The following is a 19,223-nucleotide window of genomic DNA, read 5'->3' as shown; positions in this document are numbered from 1 at the left end:
ATGTGGAGGGTGAAGGTAACGGTGGTCCCCGTGGTAATCGGAGCACTAGGTGCGGTGACTCCCAAGCTAGGCGAGTGGCTCCAGCAGATCCCGGGAACAACATCGGAGATCTCTGTCCAGAAGAGCGCAGTCCTGGGAACAGCTAAGATACTGCGCAGGACCCTCAAGCTCCCAGGCCTCTGGTAGAGGACCCGAGCTTGAAGGATAAACCGCCCGCAGGGGCGTGCTGGGTGTTATATATATATATATATATATGAGAGAGATGTTTTCACTGGTATTGTCCTGCATATACTGCCTTGCTTATGCACACAGCTGCAGACATCAGGGACTTTGACTTGTTCTAATTATGCTACTTTTTGGTCCACTTGGAGGAAGTTTGGAGGAAGCGTGCCCTTACAGTGCAGTTTCTGCATGAACATCAGCACACAGATTTACATAAGCCACCTGAATATGACATTTGCATTACTTGGACTGTGAAAGACCCTCGCGTCCTTTAAGTTATGTGAGGGTCTCTTACAGTGCAAGAACTGTTAAAGACCCTCACAAAGGATCATAAGAATGATTAATCTCATGAAAAATAAAGTCACTTCTGGATTCTGCAATTTAAGCAAAAAACAAAACAACAAAATCCGTCTCGCATCTCAAAACAATACTAACGTATTCGAGTGCCAGCAAAAGCAAATAGTTATTAGCGTCTGCTGTCTTGTCCCTGTAAATAATTTCACTTTCAAAGTACATCTAGGCAAGTAAGTGTTTCACATACCTGAAAATATTTTATTCTTATAAATTGCATAACTTAATAATTAATTGCACATTTCTGTAACTCACTTAATGTTGCTTAATTTAAAAAAAAAAAAATTAAATAGTGCAGTGTAAAGCCTGGTTTTTGTCTGTTTTTAGAGCAGCTGGAGAGAAAAAAGTGAAGAATCTGTTCCAGTCTAATCTCGAGCTCCTCCTATTTCTATTTTCCCCTTTTAACATCAGGCCGTTTAATCCAAGTGGCTCACAAATCCAGACAGGAAATCAACTAGATTACAGCCACTGCAGGCATAAATGCTTGTGCTCGACCTTTGCCATCTTCCAATATTGTTTCTATGCAGTATTTTTTTTTTGCTCCTATTTATATTATTGGATTGTCTGCTATTGGAGGAATAAATAGCATATATATTTTACAACGAAAAACTGCATGGCTTGGGAAATGAATCCATTGTTATTTTAAGAGTTTATTTTCAATGAGTAGCAGACGGGTTCATGTCATTCATTCATTGCTCTTTGTCATTGGTAAATAAAAAAAAGTCCTCTGTAAAATCTGAAAATCTGGCATTACTGCTGTCTCTAATCCCTTTGGAGAGGGATAAAAAAAAAAAAAGGCTCAAGTCACGTTGCACACTGTACACAGACCAATAAATTAGGCAGTGGGCAAGACATTAACTTCCTATAATCATGTAATGACATTAAATGAAATCACTGGTAATTTCAGAGCATGTGAGAGAGCATATCAGCATAGATCTGCACTGTTATGGGCTGACAGGCTTTAAAGCAGAAGTTTTAATCACATCCTGAAGATCCTGGCTGCAGCATCCTTCAACACAACAAATCAAAAACTTCTCTACACTCAGACATGAGCCAAACAATGTAAAATATATTTGCATCTTGCATTATTGCATGTCATTCTGCCAAACCATCGCTCGCTTTGCTTTCTGTGGAACAGCGAGAAAGACACACTGAGCTTGCTTCTTTGAAAATACTCCAGTAGATACAGCTCACACTTGGCTGATCAGATCCCTTTCTGACACATTTACTATCTCTACATGTGTCCATCAGCTTGCAGCAGCAGAGTGAGCGAGTGTGGGTGAAAGCTGCCGAGGCCTGTTGATATTCTAATTTACAGGCTCATCAAAAACACATATAACCTGTTCATTGGACTCCCTAGTAAACAATGATGGGCTCTCTGGATCAACAAATATCAATCACGGTGTGAACACTGCAATTAGGATAAAAGAAAGTTGTGTGGGGGATGAGCTGTTAGTATACTGTGAAAGAGTACAGCATGAGATATTGCAGAAGCGGGAGGGAGCTTTCAGGACAAAGAACATGCATAAAATGACTGTAAATATCAAGCAAGAAAACAAGTGGTGAAAACTGAGGATTGAAAGAACATCCACAGCGAGAGGATGGAACACAGTCTGCAGCAAAACAGTGTGAAGGAGGTGTGGGAGTGGGATGAGAAAGACTGCTGGCTAAAGACAACCTGGCCAAATGGCTGAGGGGACACAGTTAAAGAGTTAAAACATGTTTTTCAGCCAGTTTGACACAGAAACTCTTGGACGTTTTGACAGGTCAACCTATCTCACACTCACTGACCATCTATATGTTCCCTGTTGATGAAAGTCTAGCTGATTATAGCCCCCTTTGATCATTCATCACTTTAAAGGTCAAGCCTCCAGTGTCCCTGATGGCATTACTTACACAATTTAATCACAAGCAGCTCATTAGAACCTGTTTAAAAGCCTTTTCAACGCTAAAGGTATCGCTACTCTTAATTGCTTTCTGGCAGAAAATAAAATTAGTCTGTGAAGGAAATATCATGCCAGGTTTAAATTATTTTCACAGGATTTTCCTCTGATATCAAGTGTGTCAGAAAATTATAAAGTCACAAATTCTGGATGTAACTCGGCCATGGACATGACAAACTTAAGACTGATATTTCAATTCAAATTACTTTTATTTATATAGTGCCAAATCTGCAGCAGTCGCCTCAAGGTGCTTTGTCTTGTAAGGTAAAGACCCCTACAATAATAATAATAATAATAATAATAATAATAATAATAATAATAAAACAACAACAACAACAACAATCAGATGAGCAAGCACTTGGCGAAAGTGGGAAGGAAAAAATTCCCTTTAACAGGAAGAATCCTCCTGCAGAACCAGGCTCAGGAAGGGGGAGCCATTTGTTTGTTGAGGGTGAGGAAGACATGATAAAATTGTGTAAGATAGCCAGAAATTAATAATAGCTATTGATTAAATGAAAAGACATGGATAAACACATAGAGTGAAAATCTGAATGACATGCAGGTGATCCTTAGCTGCTGCCTTTCATGACCTGAGAGATGGAGGAGGAAGAGCAAGAGGGTGATGTGGAGGAATGACATCAGGAAATATGCACACATACAGTGGTACCAAGGCAACGACACCCATTTTTGGTCCAACCGCCCAAGATCCACAGCTAGTTAGATCGTCACAATGACTGAACACAGTCAAGCCAGTTGTTTTCCTTTGTTTTTTCATTTTTTAAAATGTTTTTTTTAACAGTAACTAAAGCAGACTACTAGCACCTCTGAAGCTCTCTCATTGAAAATGTAAATGGGTCATTCTATGTGTGTTCGTCAAATGCCTCCCAAGTGATCTTACAGATTTTCCTGGAAAAAAAACATCCAGGGTAAAGATGCACATGCTAGTAGTTTTTAAGAAAAGATTTCAGGTCCCTCCTTTCATTAGTTTTCTCAAAAAAACAAAGGATTTCAAGAGATGAAGGCAGAGCTGGTTTGAGATGTTTTTCTGGCATCGTTTTTTCAGGGGCTATTTGAAAGATTCCATTATCTGGAAAAGTGCTTCAGATAGGTCCTTCAAATCTTTTAGGTACTGTGGCTCTGTGAATATGGATTCTCATGAGTGCAGCTGAAGTTAACACAGAATGATGGATGCTTGAAGTCCCTAAAATATCTGGATAAAATATTTGGATCTCTGAGAGATTATTGGGGATCTGTAGGAAGTCCCTTATGTACAGGTTCTCATATACAAGCAACATAACATTCTTTAAAACGGTTCAAATCAGGTTACTGGTTTCACTGATATTAAAGCTTGAATACTTGAAAAACCCCCAACTCATTTTCATCCAACTTCAGTGTGACATTCCCCAGGTATTCAGCTTCTTAGAAAGACCAAGTTTCTGTTAATGTTAAATCCAAAATCTGTTACGGCGTTCTCTCTCATTTTCCCAATATGAATTTTTGAAACGGTCATATTTAAGTAAAGATTGTTTCAGAGGCAGAGCATGATGTCTGAATCCAATTTATGGACCCTCATTGCCCAGCAAGACAAGACTTTTATGAACAGGAAGGGAAGAAGTGTGCTGGGTGCCATTACAAAGCACGCTCCATTTCATAAAATGGAAAAGATTTATAGTGACTCGTGTCCTTGACTATTTCTTGGTGAAGACCATCTTCTAACCCATAACACAAAAGTGAACTGTTCTTTTTATACTCTTTTTTTAGATAAATTACACAAACATCATATACCATTTTGTTTGTTTGTTTTGCCAGATTAAGAGTTTTATTAACTCCCAACAGATAATTGTGTGAAAATTTGATTTTTTTTCTCAACAAAAATAAAAGGTAAAAAACAAAAAATGATCTGGAGTTTTAATATCATTCGAAGCAGCTAATTTAAACACTTATGTTACTCAGTTTTGCAATCAGACCTTGATTCTTTGCCAAATTTGTAAAAACGTGCCCAGCTAACAAACCTGACCCAGAACCACAGGCAAATGTACTCTCCAATACCACCCACATGGCAAGGAGGGGGGAAGGGAAGGAAGGAAACTTACACAGTCAAAGAGGATTTAGTATGGTGCTGAAAACGATCAACCTCAAGTATGAACCACGATGCTGTAAATAGTCTCATTTTTGAAAGAGCCACACAAGCTGTTTCTCCTTGTTTCCACTCTTTTGGCCAAACTAAGCTAACTGCCTGCTCACTGCAACATTAAGCAAAAGCTACCAGGCTGCATATTAGAAAGCTCAGCAGAGAGGCAGCGCACTGGCAGAAGAAGAAGTCTTTAAAGTGGGGATCTGGATCACCACTTTAAAGTAACAACAGTAAAGTAAGGCACTATCTTCAGCACAGGATGTACTCTCCTAGTATCTCGCTAGCTACAGAAAACGTCCTGTACTGTTCTGTTATCGTAACCATGATGCTCCAGTATCCTTGTTAGCCAGTAGTATTAATCTCTCACATAACAAAGAACGCTGATCCACTGCCACTGAAGCATCTTAAACCACATTTAAAAGCATGGGCTATGTGTTAAGAAGAGACAGGTACCTGGGAAATATGCTGAAGACACAAGTAGTTGATGCAGCTAATTCACTCATACATCTTTAGTGTCTGATTTTGCAACAAAAACACAAACTACTTTAGGCACTCACTGCGCCGACAGCCACCACACTGCGCAGCGCTGCCCACCAAAATGGCGCCGGTTTCAGTCCACCAGAAGATTAATGAAGCAGCCAACTCTTATTGAATCTAGCCTGCCCTCCTGTTTCTAAGAATCAGCATTTATCTTTGGAAAGTGTGAGAAGTTACTCCATTCATCCATTCTGCAAATTATCTCTACGATCACATTAATAGGAACAGATAGATGGTCACAAATGGTGATAAAGTTTGGACTCTGGTTTGGACTTTAAATTATGTATGGACTAATTGCACAATTAAACATTAGCATCTGCACTGGAATAGATCTGATTATATATGCCCAGACTGTAATCTACATATTCTTTTCATTTCTTTGCTACGTGATGCTATCTCACTACTAAATCTTGCTGCTTTGCATACACTAATGGATGGACTTCATATTCATTACACACGATGCATCTTACATTTTTTTGTAGCTTCTATCAGTCGTGCACTACTATCCATTAGCTTTATCGTCATGTCTGAATGAACAGAAGCCACAGAGGTAGGGTCAGACCTAGCAGCATTTAGATATCACTTTCAGTGGTGGACAGGACAGACGTGCATGGGCACAGAAAAGATACAATTTCTGTTTTTGTCTACAGATGTCTCTTGTGTTTGTGAGTTACTCAGCTTTTTTTAAGGATGAATGATTTGGAGACTGAACAAATTTCAAACTTTTGACATGAGACTCCCATTTACTCTGCTGAGAACTAATCAAATTACAGAACAAGCCCCAAAGCTGCTCCTTAGGTCCACATTTCAGTACTAACACAGCTCCATAAACTTCAGAGTCTAAAACAGACAGTTTGCATGTGTTTACTTGCCAGGGTTAGACAATGAGACCTCTCTAAAGAGCACAAATGCCTCTCTCACACACACACACACGCACACACACACACACACACACACACACACACACACACACACACACACACACACACACACACACTTCTCTACAGTTTCACAGAATGGATGTTTACAGTAAACTCTGTGATGCGATGAGGACAAATTTATAACCAGTTGTGGATATAATCCAACCCATGATCTAAAGTTTGATGCTTCTAGCTGTTTTCTGAGAGTCTCTTGTCTGAATTGATTGACCTTCAACATCATAAAGTAGCAAGATCCATGTAAGAGTGTTCTCTGAAAGGAAAGAGAGCTGCATACATTTATGCTCATGCTACAACACTGGCAACTTTGTTAATTTCTTAGCTATTATACTTCTTCAAATCTACACATTCTCCAGCTACTTTGTTAGGTACACCTGTTCAACTGCTTGTTTAGACACAAATCTAATTAGCCAATCACATGGCAGCAAGTGGGGGCATGTAATCACGTAGATGTGGTCAAGATGACCTGCTGAAGTTTAAACTGACCACGAGAATGAGTAAGAAAAGTGATTTAAGTGCCTCTACATGTGGCATTGCTGTTGGTCTGAGTGTTTCAGAATCTGCTGATCTACTTGAATTTTCCCACATGACAATTTCTAGGATTTACACTGGTTTGCAACAGCAGTTCTCTGAGCAAAAGGTGTCCTCTTTATGCCAGAGGTAATGGCAGAATCACCTTCAAGCTGATGGGAAGGCTACAGTAACTCAAATACCTAGTTGTTACAACCAAGGTATGCAGAAGAACATATCTTAATGCACAACACTGCACCAAAAGGCCACACCAGGTGCTACTCTGGTCAGCTAAGAACAGAACTGAGGCTACAACTTTATTTATATAAAGCCAAACCACACCAACAGTCATCACAAGGTTCTTTATATTGTAATGTAAAGACCCTACAATAATAGAGAGAAATAAAGTCACACAGACTCACCAAAATTGGACAATAGAAGATTATAAAAATGTTGCGTGGTCTGATGAGTTCTGATTACTGCTACCATCATAGAAGCCATTCAGAAGCCAGGGTCACAATTTGGCATAAGCACAAAGCCTGAATCCTTCCTTGTTAAGGGGTCAAGCTGCTGTTGATGGTGGTGAAAGGGTGTGGGTGATATTTTTCTGACACAGTTTGGGCCCCTTAGTACCATCCTTCAGCACCACAGCCTATCTGAGTGTTGTTGTCGAGCATGTTCATCCCTTTATGACCGTAGTGTGCCCATCTGATGATGGCTGCTTCCAGCAGGATAGCAAGCCATGTTACAAAGCTTCAATCATCTCCAACTGGTTTCTTGAACATAAGAGTGAGTTCACTGGACTCAAATGGCCTCCACAGTCAACAGATCTCACTCCAATAGAGCACCTGTGGGATTTGGTGGAACGGGGCATTCGCATCATGGACGTGCAGCCAACAAATCTGAAGCAACTGTGTGATGCTATCATGTAAATATGGATTCATGTATAACTGGTGGTTAATAATAAAGCTGTGAGGAACATTTCCATAAAAATGACTTGTGGGTGAATGCAAAATGCAACTCAATGTTTTTATCTGAATCTAACCGGAGCACAAGTTTATCTTTATCACAAGTTGCATCTGTCTACAGTTTGACACTAATGCCTGACACTAATACGTTAAACACCTAAATTTTAAGTTTTAGATTTCATTTTTTCTTGTCTTATTATGTATATCATATATAAATATATTCATCCTGCTCCTCTATGTCTAATCGTTCATGAAGATGAAGTAAAATCCTAACCGCTACATGCAGCTTGTTTCATCTTGATACTGAATTTCATCAAGAGTGTCTAAATGAAAGCACCAGCTGACAGAAGAAACTGGCAGGCGTTACTGTGAATCCACTCCTTAGGGAATCTCTTCTTTTGCTCCCACTACAAATGAACTGACATCTAAAGGAAGAAAAAGAGCCTCATGCATTAGCAAAGATCGTGACTGTAGGGGGGGTATTTTTATGACAACTAGAGGCCTCCCAGGACTTTTAACTGGTACTGCTCACTGTGTGTATCCAGCCTCCGTGGTAAGTGGAGCACCAGCACACGGTGCAGTGAAGTTCAGTTCTGCATCGCAGGCACTTTTCTAAATTATCCTTCTACTGCATTGCATGAACAGTTTGAGAGTATCAAGTTAACAATCAACTTAATCAATTTGCTATTCAGTCAATATTAATCAGTCCATTAATTAATCACTCGGGTCACAGCTGCCATATTCATACTCTCATTAGCCCACTTCATCTACAGTATAATGGCATCTTTTAACAACTCACTCACTAGCTCACTAATTATGAATCATTTGTTTAATGTGTGCAAGAATGGAGGTGTAAAAATGGCACGTTTTGCTTTTTTTTGCTTTTTTTGCTTTTGCGTGTTGGGGGTAATGAGTGGGACTATTTCTTGGCCGGGAAAATTAACTTCCTGGAATGTTTGTTGGTTGACTAACAACTTAGAGGTGACAGCAAGACCCTAGGAAATACGCAGTAATTAGCCAAACTGTATTCCCTTAAGATTCCCTTAGCTTGGCTCATAGACAGCCAGCTTCATATGAAACTGGGAGATATGAAACGTATTAATCCATCAGCAGCTGAGAAGGTGCACAATCCCAAATCTCTCTCAAAGTCATAACCGCTTCTTAATTCGCAGAATAAGAAAGAACGAGAACCTGGGTACCTGCTACTGAGTTTGGACGGGGCAGCGCAAGAGAGGAGGTGCTGTGCAAATGGTGCTGTGGGAGGGGCCTTTTCGGTGCTGGTGGAGTTCTGGGCTCCATGATGTCCATTCTAGGTAAGGCCTCATCTGGCTGGGTTGTGAGATTGTCCCTGGTTGGCCTGGGATGGCGGTCCTCATTTGTATGGCCCATTATGCCACCACTTCCCTCTGGGCCTTCGTCCTTACCCAGACCCTCAGTGGAGGTGCTGCGCTCCTCATTCTCAGAAGAACTAGTGATTGTTGCTGTGCAGCGGAAAGAAAAATATGGTTAACAGAGCCAAGAAAAGAAAAAAAAAAACAACAACATCTGGCATGTGACTGCTTATATGCACATCCTCATAAATGACTAAAGACAAAAAGTTAAGCAATAGCTTCAACATCATCAAAAACACATTTATTCAATCTACAATGAAATACACCCTTTTTTGTTTTACTCACAAGTCATCAATCAATAAGTTTCATTGTACTTGATGAGCCCTCTACCTTTTTGTGTTCAACTATAAATACAAACTCTATTTAAAGAGAAAAAAAGTGTCCTATTTTGGGAGAATCAGACCCGTAAGCAACAAAGACAGCAGTGTCCCAGTTTTGACAGGAGGGAGCTGAAGCCTGAAGGCTGAAGTGGCACAGACAAACAGAGAAACTGGCTGTGGGGTAGAGGTGCACATTTTACATAGATAGTGATGTTGCATCTCCCTAACTTTGAGAGTGTAGGAAGGTGTGGCAAACACCAGGAGAGTCATATTTCATTTCCCGATTCCATATTATAGCCCATGTTTGTTTAGCTAACCGTTTTTTTTTTTAAACTTCTGATGATGCACGACTAGGCATCTGTGTTGGACGTGCGTCACTATGTGTAAAAAAAAAAGAAGAAGAAGAAAAAAAAACACAATTTGAAGTCCTGTAATATGAACAGATACCATCTGGAGACACAGAGCAGCAGCAGCAGCTCTCACCTATAATTCCACTATCCTTGCTCTCCAACGTTGAGGTGGGGCTTTGAGATGGAGGCCCTGGACTGCTCCCAGTCATGAGTCCACAAGGAGGGCAAGGGGCTGGGCTGGATGCAGGGCTAGAGAGGGTTCCACTGGGACTGCTGCTAGAGCCACAGTGGGGAGAAGGTAAAGGTAAAGGCTGGGGCAAAGACTGGCCTCCCGCACTGGTGCTCAGGGTGGACGAGGGGCTCTCTGAGCAGGGTGAGGCTGTGCTGCAGGTCAGGGTGGAGCTGGGACTCCCCCCCTGAGCAGAGGAATCATACTGGGGGAAAAAAACCAGAGAAGAGAAAGGGTTAGAAAAAGTTAAGCCATAAATAAAGGTGGAAAAAAGGCTCTGTGGAACTCTATGTTGAAAGTGGAGTAAATTAGCAGTGCCAATTTCAAACCTTTTAACAGCACTTCACTCCTCGTGACACTGTTGGCCTTCTTGCGCAGCGTTATTTGCAATAGTGAGTGAATATGTTTGAGCGTGCATGCAGATGGGAATTGAAAAGATAATTCCAGTTATTTTCATCCTTGCTGTCATTTCCCAGTTTTTCCTTTTTTCTAAAGATGACTGGCTGTCGTCAAAACTAAAATCAATCACTGCAGACATTCAGAATTTACCACGCTCTGGGGTTTTTTGCGATGTACCACACAGAGGAAAGACAAAAAAGTGCAAAAAAGAAATCACGGCATCAGTCTAAACGATGTTACTGATTAAAACAGCACACCTAAATTTTAAGTAGGGAAATCGAAAAAGGCAAGTATTATACTCGCTTTTTGAACACGCAACTTTTTTTAAGTCACCTCTGATGAGTAAATTCAAGATACTCAGACCTGACTTCGCATACTTGCCAATGCAATAACTATAACATGGGAAGTAAGTATTTAACCCTTTAAAGCCTGCAACATGAAATACTTGCCAGAAATTTCTATTTTTTTTTAATTTATAAATTGAGTGTTAATTAAACCTTAAATATAGGAGTTTTAATTTGTTATATATTTGTTACATTCAGCATTTTTCTGCAGTTTATCATTTAAAAACATATTGTGGAATTTAAGTTTTCCCGTTAGGAAAAAAAAAATCATATTTATGATGCAGAAGTAAGAAAAACTGTATAAAATGTATAAAATATGATACATTGGACATTAAGGGGTTAATAGTGCAAAAAAATTACAAAGCTAAGGGTCAGGCTGGAAAAAATGGATGCAGTAATGAAAACAAATCTTCTATCATACCCATCAATAAAAAAGCCTTCAACTTTTAAACTCACCTTTTGAGAGAACAGAAAAAACATATGCACACATAATAGCAAGTGCACATCACTACAGCAGCACTGCGGTGAGTTACATTATATAAGAAAGACTGTGACGTTTTTCTTTAGGTTGTCAAAGGGGTCTTGGTTCTAGCTCGTACATTTTAATGAATGCTTTTAATCTATTGAGTTTCTCCACTGGTCTTTAAAAATACATGTCTACATCATATAAAAATTCATAGCATTTACCAATTAAGGGAGCGAGAATTGAAAAATGTTTGAATTTACATTTTTTTAACAGACGGGCGCAAAAAACAAAAAGGAGTCTTTTATCCTTTCATTTGATCACGTGCATTTCAGGTCTCTTCATTACTGATGCAACCTTTCCGCAACACAGAGAATGTATGGAGACAAGGCAGCAGAGTTTAAACAGCTCACTGTTATTCCCTTTATACCAAAGCCTCATCTATCTTAGCCAGGACAACCCACATTCCTCATATGAGCTTTGCTATCTCTGTGAAACTGACTGAATCTGGAGCTCAGGTGGTGGAATGAGGCTGCGAAAATGGGCCATGGCTGAAGCATGCAAAGGCAAAAAGATCGAAAGACATTCGCACAAACAATAACTCTTTATACACAGAGCTTAAACTAATCAGGCACTGAGTGTAAAAGCCATGCGGACACATGGCAAAGCAATTAATAATGATGCAAAATACATACAGAGTGATTTGAGTGCTCAAAGCACACACTCACACAGTACACAATGAGTTCTGTGCAACTGCATTTTAAAATGCAGTCTAATTATCTTTAATAAGCTTGATTCAAATGTTTAAAGAAGATCGTGAGGGCAATCGTTGTTTTTCTTTTACACCATCCATTCTCCTTTTCTATGCCATGGCAGTATGGGGCCAGTTAATCAATATGTGGCCTTACCTTCTTTTCCCTCCTGTCCTCCATAGGAGAGCTAGCAGTACCGGGCGTTGTTTCTCCCAATAAGAAGCATAGTCTGGTCATTAGTTCCTGGTTAGAGAGGGAGGAGCCAGGCTGTGGCTCCACGTGGAGGTCTGGAGCATACACACATTCGGGACACAGGGATTAACAAGCATGAAAAAACACAGCGGGCCAAATGAAGCCACCGACAAACCGATGCTGCAGATTGAGCACAGCTCCCTTTTAGAGCTTCCCACCCAGCAGCATCAGGCAGTGGACTGAAAGAAATGTATGCATCCACAGGTCAGCGCAGCCCCAGCTGCACTGATTACGGATGCACAGACAGTGGCTTTCCAGTCCCCGGGTTGACGCAGCAGCAGCGAGAGGTTGTGTGAGGTTGTGAGTTTGCCCGTGCTCACGCCTGCCAGGTGCTCTCGGTTAAGAGACGGGTTGTGAATTTCAATGAGCTCGGCGTCGACTCTGGAGCAGAAAGGAGTGCCTCGGCTCTGCCTCCACTGTCGTTCCTAGAGACTGGCTGACAAAGGCCATGTGCAGCATTCATTTATCACTGTTTAAGGCTCCCCTATGCTCTGACCTCCAACCCCTGCTCCTTTAAGGTCCATGCTTACTTCAGCAAGTAAACAGTTTTCGCGTCTCTGTGCTTTACCCGGACGAGCGATACATTCGTTCATTCTCGCACCTCATCTGTGTGCTGTTATCAGCTGAGTAACATGCATATTGAGTAGGCATATAAACAGGATGACAGGACATCATGGATTACAGGAACAGCTCACTCCTCCACGCAAACATCTTTTCATTTAGACATCACATTCCACTCAGTCGTTCTCTTTCTGGCTCACTCTCACGCTTTAAAGACACTACATCACTCTTACAGACAAACAAATTGTGTACAAAACACAAGTCAAACCCTGAGAGGAAAAGGGTCAGTTCTGAGAATCAAGTGTGGTCTTTTTTTTTTTGTCTGCTTTTTGTTTTGTTTTGTTTTGGAAGGTGCCCCAGTTACAACCTTCCTTAGTGTAGCCTTTGTTGGTACTTTTTTCACAGCTTGGGCATCTGCTGAATATTTGGGCAGGATGTGTATTGCAGCGAGGGGGGAGGAGGGAAAACTTTGCATTTAGTCAGCAGTGCACTGCGATCCAATCTGGAGTAACATGAGGATACACCGAATGTCCAGTTCTATTCATCAAACCACCTAGCAGTTGCCATTGGAAACGGGAAGCTGAGAGGTGCCTGGCAACCAGGATGGAAGATGCCTCGTGAAATCTGTTTAGCCCAAGGGTAGCCCTCTGGCCAGAAACACAGAGAAAGCTGGCAGAGAGGTCAGTGTTTACACCATTATTGCTAACCTTAACTGTGTAAAGCAGCATACAAAGAAGCCAGGGCAACGACTCAAGAGAAACTGGAATAAAACAAATCCACTCTCAGCCATCCCATGAAAATGACACAGGCACCACTATCCTTATATACATCTTACAGAGGAAAAAAACTCAGCAAAGCCTTTTAGATGTAATTAACCTGCCCTCATTTTCTCTTGAATCTCTTTCTCATTCATTCTCTCTCACCTATAGCCCTATTCTCATTCAGCTCCACTGATCAACACCTGCCAAAACAAAACAAAACACACACACGACGATGCTATTACCCACGCCCACACGCTCCCGTTCTCACCTCTGTGGTCTGCTTTGCCACGGCATGAGGCAAAGACGAGTGGCTCTCTTGCGCTGGAAGAGCCATCCACATACTCCAGCCTCCTTACCCGTCCTTTGGCCACAGCAAAGAGGCAGAAGGGAGAGGGAGGGAGGGAGGGAGAGCAGGCAGGGTGGGAGGGGGGATGGATTGAGGGTGGAGGTAGGGAGGGATATGAAAGAAAGTGAGAGAGAGGGAGGGCGAGAGAGAGACACAGAGAGAGAGAGAGAGAAATTAAGCCTCCTCAGATGAGATCTGTGGTGCAGAATTTGAATTGTGTCCCATGAGTATAAAGAAGAATGTATACAGTGTAAGCCATGAATACAAACAGTGCAACATTCACTGGACTGTGGGCGGATATCTATAATATATTAACACCACAAATGTGTGTGTGTGTGTGTGTGTGTGTGTGTGACAGCGGTGCACTCTGATGTGTGTGGGTGTGTCTCACTTTATGCAATATCTCAGTGTTTTTTGAGGTGCAGATTCTTCAGCACTGGAGCCCGTTTGAGGATGAGATGTTTGCGTACACTGACATGTTTTTTTTTAATACTCAAGGCTTCTTAGTGTTTGAATCACGCATGTGAATTGACTCAGAAACACTCGGAAGTCTAACATACCGTTCAATATTTGATCGCCAAAGAAACAAAAGCCATGACACTCTAATATAGATTTAGATATATTTTTTCACTTACTGCAATTTTCAATCTCATATTTGCTCGGGTGGGAAAACAAGGCAGTGCTACATGTAATGAAATGCAATAGCACCTTTTTTTGAATGGCTGTACTTACTGCAGCACACTGCCACCTGGTGTTCCCTCTAAGGTCGGTAAATGTAAAGTTAACTTTCTTACATGCAGCAAATTTAGATGGATTCAAATATGGAAAATATCGCAGAACATGAGGGGTTTTTTTAAGATTATTACTACTGAAAATATTTACTCTTTGTTCCATGTATTTATAAGCTTTAAAATATTTAAAATTCACAGAAGAATATGCAAATCAAGGAACTTTACGTATAAGATACTATAAAATTTGTGCTCTAATATTTCTTTTGATTGACCTACTATGAAGAATGCTGTACGTACAGAGTTGCTCACCTTAAACCTGACATTAACCAGTATATACAAGCAGGTTGCTTTGTGACCTACAACTGAGCTTTCAAAAACAATAAAGAAAATTTGAAAGTACCAGTTTGCATACACTGAGCATTAGCATTTTACAGGTAGTTAAGTGGTACCTTAATATAAATCACAGTGTAACTTTAATGACATTGAAAAAGTAAATCCGCAAAAAGTAACTACACCTTTTTTAAAATCTAAGGTTTTACATATCATGAGAAGAAAGTAAAGTAGATGAATACATTCTCAGAAGAACAACATCACATAAATATTACAATATGTCATTATTTATGTAACATAAACTAAGGCAAAACACAGTAGCAGTCTTGTGAAGGAGACCTTTAGTGCTTCCATAGGAAGTGCATCTGTTAGCAGGGGGTGCTGCTATCAAATGCACTTAAATAAATGCCCTTCAAGTCGATTATACTACACCGAACACCACTAGTGGAAAACATGCAGGGCAGTCTTTCCAGGAGTGGACATCCCTGACAAATCCACTCAGAGGAACTGAGTACTGCATGATCTCAGACTCTACAGCCCTCAGGTGACATGTTAAATGTTAAAGTTCATGACAGTACAATTAGAAAATGATTAAATAAGCATGACTTGTTGGGAAGGGTCTACAGGAGAAAGCACATGTCGGCATAGATTAGGTTTACAAAGTTACATATGAACAAATCACAAGACTTCTGGAACAATGTCCTTTGTACAGATAAGACCAACATGGAGATGAATCACAGCACCACGTTCGGAGAAAACCAAACACAGCATATCAGCACAAACACCTCATAGCAGCTGTGAAGCACGGTGGTGGAGCGGTGATGATTTGGGCTTGCTATGCAGCCACAGGAGCTGGACACCTTGCAGTCATTGACCATGAACTCCTCTGAACGCCAAAGTATTCAAGAGTCAAATGTGAAACCATTCTGACAGCTAAAACTGAAGCTGGTTCATGCAACAGGACAATGATCCCAAGCCCAGCAACAAATCTCCAACAGAATGGCTTAAAAAAGAAAAGAATCGAGATGATGAAATGCCCCAGTCAAAGCCCAGTCTGCAAACAAACTGAAATACTGCAGCAGGAGAGCTGTCTGCGAGTAAATGCTCACAAACCTCAATGAACTGAAACAATGCTGTAAAGAAGAGTGGGACAAAATTGCTCCAACAATGTGAGAGCCTGATAAAGTCATACCAAGTTATTGCTGGTAGAAGTGGTTTTACAAGCTACTGGGGTTTACTTAGTTTTTCACACACTGCTCCTGCACTCTGGCTCAGTTTTTGCTATATGACAATAAATACACAGTGTAACACATGTTGCTGCTGCGTGTAAATTATTTTATAATCTGCTAACGACAAGGTCATTTTTAAAAGGATATCCTGATACGTAAAACCTTCGAATTCAAAGAGGACGTAGTTTCTTTATCACATAACTGAATCACGTCACGTGATTCTGCTTCTGCACTTTTTGTCATTTTTGGTTTATTGAAGCTTTGATGAGACAGATTGACAGGAAATATGGGAATCAAGAGAAAAGGCAATGCCAGGTAACAATGCTTTTCTGCAACAATCAAACACAGATCACATGAAATGGATTTCAGTCTGTCGGCTAACGTGTGCCCCAATTCACAGTTGTTTGAATAAGTAAAAACACATTTTGTTTGTCATGCCAACAGTAGATGTGATGCATGTGATAATAAGCTGGCCTCAAATTAATGGTTGGTTTATTTTCTCTTTCATCGTGACCAAAAATGTGACTTAATATCTTACACATTGATCCAAAATAGTACAATATTTCAAAAATGACCCACCTAATTGAGGTTTCTTGCCTTAAGTTATCTCACTTAATTATTTACTCTGACAATCTGTCAACATGCTTTTGAGCCCTAGAGGCACGGTCTGTATGCACTTGGATTTTCTGTCACATGTATGGAACAGCTGAACGCACAGACGATCCCCGCTAATCAAGGCAAACCCGTGAAAGCATGCTGTTATTTTTGCAGCTAGTCCCTGACGCACACCTCCTTGTCACTCTCAGTTACATACAGCACATCCAGACCACGCTTTTGTTTGGATGATCATCTCAAGTGAACCCACCTGGGAACTTGCTGCACGACTGGGAGGGAACAATGTCGGCCTGGTGAGGGAGAAGAGGGGAGGAGGGCAAAGAAATGGACACGCCCTTGGTCAGTCTCTTCTGTTTTGCTGAGTTTTTGGTGCAGCCGCCATCGTGGTCCTGGAAGTGAGAGGCGCGCTGGCCGCTGCCTCTCTGCAAGGTGCTGTGGGCATACACCTCGTCACCTGCGTGGAACGCATAGGCGGGTGTAGAGAGAAGACAGAGGTGGGCAGGTGTTGAGGTAAAAGCAGAGTTAGTGCAGTTACAGTAGATCTAGGATATCACAAGAAGAGAATAAGCCTATTAAATATGTCTCACAGAAGGCTGCGACACAGCAAACACATCGTGTCTCCAGGCATATTTCCCAGTGAGGTAATGGAAAGTTGGCATTGCTGGATCATCTATTTAAAGAATTGGGATCACGCTCATTAAACTGGCTACAGTTATTCTCTCTTAATACTTCAATCATTTTCATATCCACTCTTATTACAGCCTTTAAAGAGACATTATAATTCCCAAAGCCATGTGATTAGAGAGACTCACTTATATACTGATTATATATCATTGCCATAGTTTGCCCTGTAGCAAAATTAAGCAATTTACTACCTTCTTCTTTGAATGAGTGTGTTTTACCACTAGCCAAATAAGTAGTCAGAACTGCATTGCCTAATCTATGAATTCATCTATTATGCTGTTGCATAATCCCTGAAAGTGTGGAATGATCATAGCCTTTTAATGGCAAGCTTTAAAGAAGGAGGCAGAAAGTGGCATCTCTCTGCAAATGATCAGAGAAGAGCCAGTGTACTGTAAACACACTTTATCATTTTAATGAGACTGACACAGTTCTCTATCAGCCTCTCTGTTCTTTCTACCCAGTGGAGCACACTATCAAATATTGATGGGCAACATGGTTGCTCTAATACCCAGCTCTACTTATGTTTATGTATCTCCGCAACACACTCTGGAATCACATCTTTACTGCAGCGAGTTGACAAGTGTACACTTTTAAAATAAAAAAAATTAAAAAACAAACAGCTTCATTTCATCTGCGACAGAGAATCCTAAAGAACACTGAACTTATGTACAGGAGACACAACAGCCTCATGCCAAGTGCACAGATACATCTGCTGGACTCACAAATTCTTCTGGTGTTCAACGTGTGTTTAGTAGGTCAGGATGTTTGCTTAACCCACTCTAACTTCGTCTGACACACTTTAAATTCAAGCACCGGGACACTGTGTGAAGGACGGAACACTGATGAATTAGGCTAATTGAAATGACTCTACTTAAATCACCCAAGAGAAGAGAGAACCTGAATATTACCATCAAACAACACCAGAATGAGTGTGCACAACATAACATACATTTTCCATTTACAGTATTGTGACCTCCAAACAAAAGGGGCATACAGTTAAAAAAAACATCTGCTAAAAGTTGCAATATTATTTTGTTCAGCATGCATGCCTCGTTTTTGCTTCACTGGTATTTCCAGTGGTTTTGTTTCTACCTGAGTGCCTCTGGCTCTTTTTCTCCCCTCGTTTTCCTCCTCCATCTCTCTTGTTTCCAAAAACTGCTCTGAACATAGCTGGGCTGTTGCTTCACCGTCTACTGACTGTGGAAGGGAAAAAAAGTTAAATGTTCATTTGAATTAGGGGCACATTATTCAGACAAAATTACCCCCGCTGTTAGTTCTTAATTCAGCTGCCACATTTAAATGGTGTTTTTATTTTAATACCATGATCTATATATATAGTCTTTAACAAATAGTTTGCACGAATTATTATAGTAAGCTAGATATGAAAAAAATTAGCATCCCAAAATTCTCAGATTACCTGCTCTTAAGTCTTCTTTGATGCCTCCATGTCCTCACATATATCCACAGGAAGCTGATGGAGGAGCATTTAAACTCGCGGAGTCCAATTAAGAAGTGTTTCACCTCCAGAAAATGATGGGAGAAGGGGGTCGTCTTGCACATGCGCATTGGCCCTGTGTTCCACATTTGATGGAAATCTGTCTATGCATTTGATACATCTTATCCTATCCTTTTATGTTTTTTGTGTCTTTATCCCATTTTGATGTTTGAACTTAATGAAACTGCCATTTTTTATTTTTTATTATTCGCTGTAATCTATATCTCTCATACTATGCCAGGCCAGCTAATAATAGTTTGTGCTCAAACTCATTTAAATTAGTTTTTGATAATTATTTTAAGAGTAGCCTAACTTCGTGTAATTTTCTAAGGAAGCTGGAGTGAATATCAAAGCAGCGCACTCGGACA

The 19,223-nt window shown here is 40.6% G+C and overlaps 1 protein-coding gene across 1 annotated transcript in view; it reads right to left on the bottom strand.

Moving 5' to 3' along the window:
- The window catches only part of LOC147339205 (protein TANC1-like), a 49,906-nt gene extending 30,997 nt beyond the window's left edge, over nucleotides 1-18,909 (bottom strand). The window contains exons 1-7 of the mRNA XM_086290539.1: nucleotides 18,778-18,909; nucleotides 18,453-18,557; nucleotides 16,927-17,130; nucleotides 13,694-13,786; nucleotides 12,008-12,138; nucleotides 9,798-10,098; nucleotides 8,803-9,084 (exon numbers count right to left, since the gene is read on the bottom strand). Coding sequence (XP_086146665.1) covers nucleotides 8,803-9,084; nucleotides 9,798-10,098; nucleotides 12,008-12,138; nucleotides 13,694-13,786; nucleotides 16,927-17,130; nucleotides 18,453-18,528 — 1,087 coding nt within the window. The 5' untranslated portion in view covers nucleotides 18,529-18,557; nucleotides 18,778-18,909. The remainder of the gene's footprint in view (nucleotides 1-8,802; nucleotides 9,085-9,797; nucleotides 10,099-12,007; nucleotides 12,139-13,693; nucleotides 13,787-16,926; nucleotides 17,131-18,452; nucleotides 18,558-18,777) is intronic.
- Between the last annotated feature and the right edge of the window lie 314 nt (nucleotides 18,910-19,223).

Source organism: Aulonocara sp. 'chitande type north' Nkhata Bay, linkage group LG1, assembly GCF_057382095.1.
Source record: "Aulonocara sp. 'chitande type north' Nkhata Bay isolate Kocher_YH1m ecotype deep benthic linkage group LG1, A_spYH_male_GT1.1, whole genome shotgun sequence".
Lineage (NCBI taxonomy): Eukaryota > Metazoa > Chordata > Actinopteri > Cichliformes > Cichlidae > Aulonocara > Aulonocara sp. 'chitande type north' Nkhata Bay.
The sequence above is the reverse complement of the archived record's forward strand: the minus strand, read 5'-3'. Positions and strand labels throughout refer to the sequence as shown.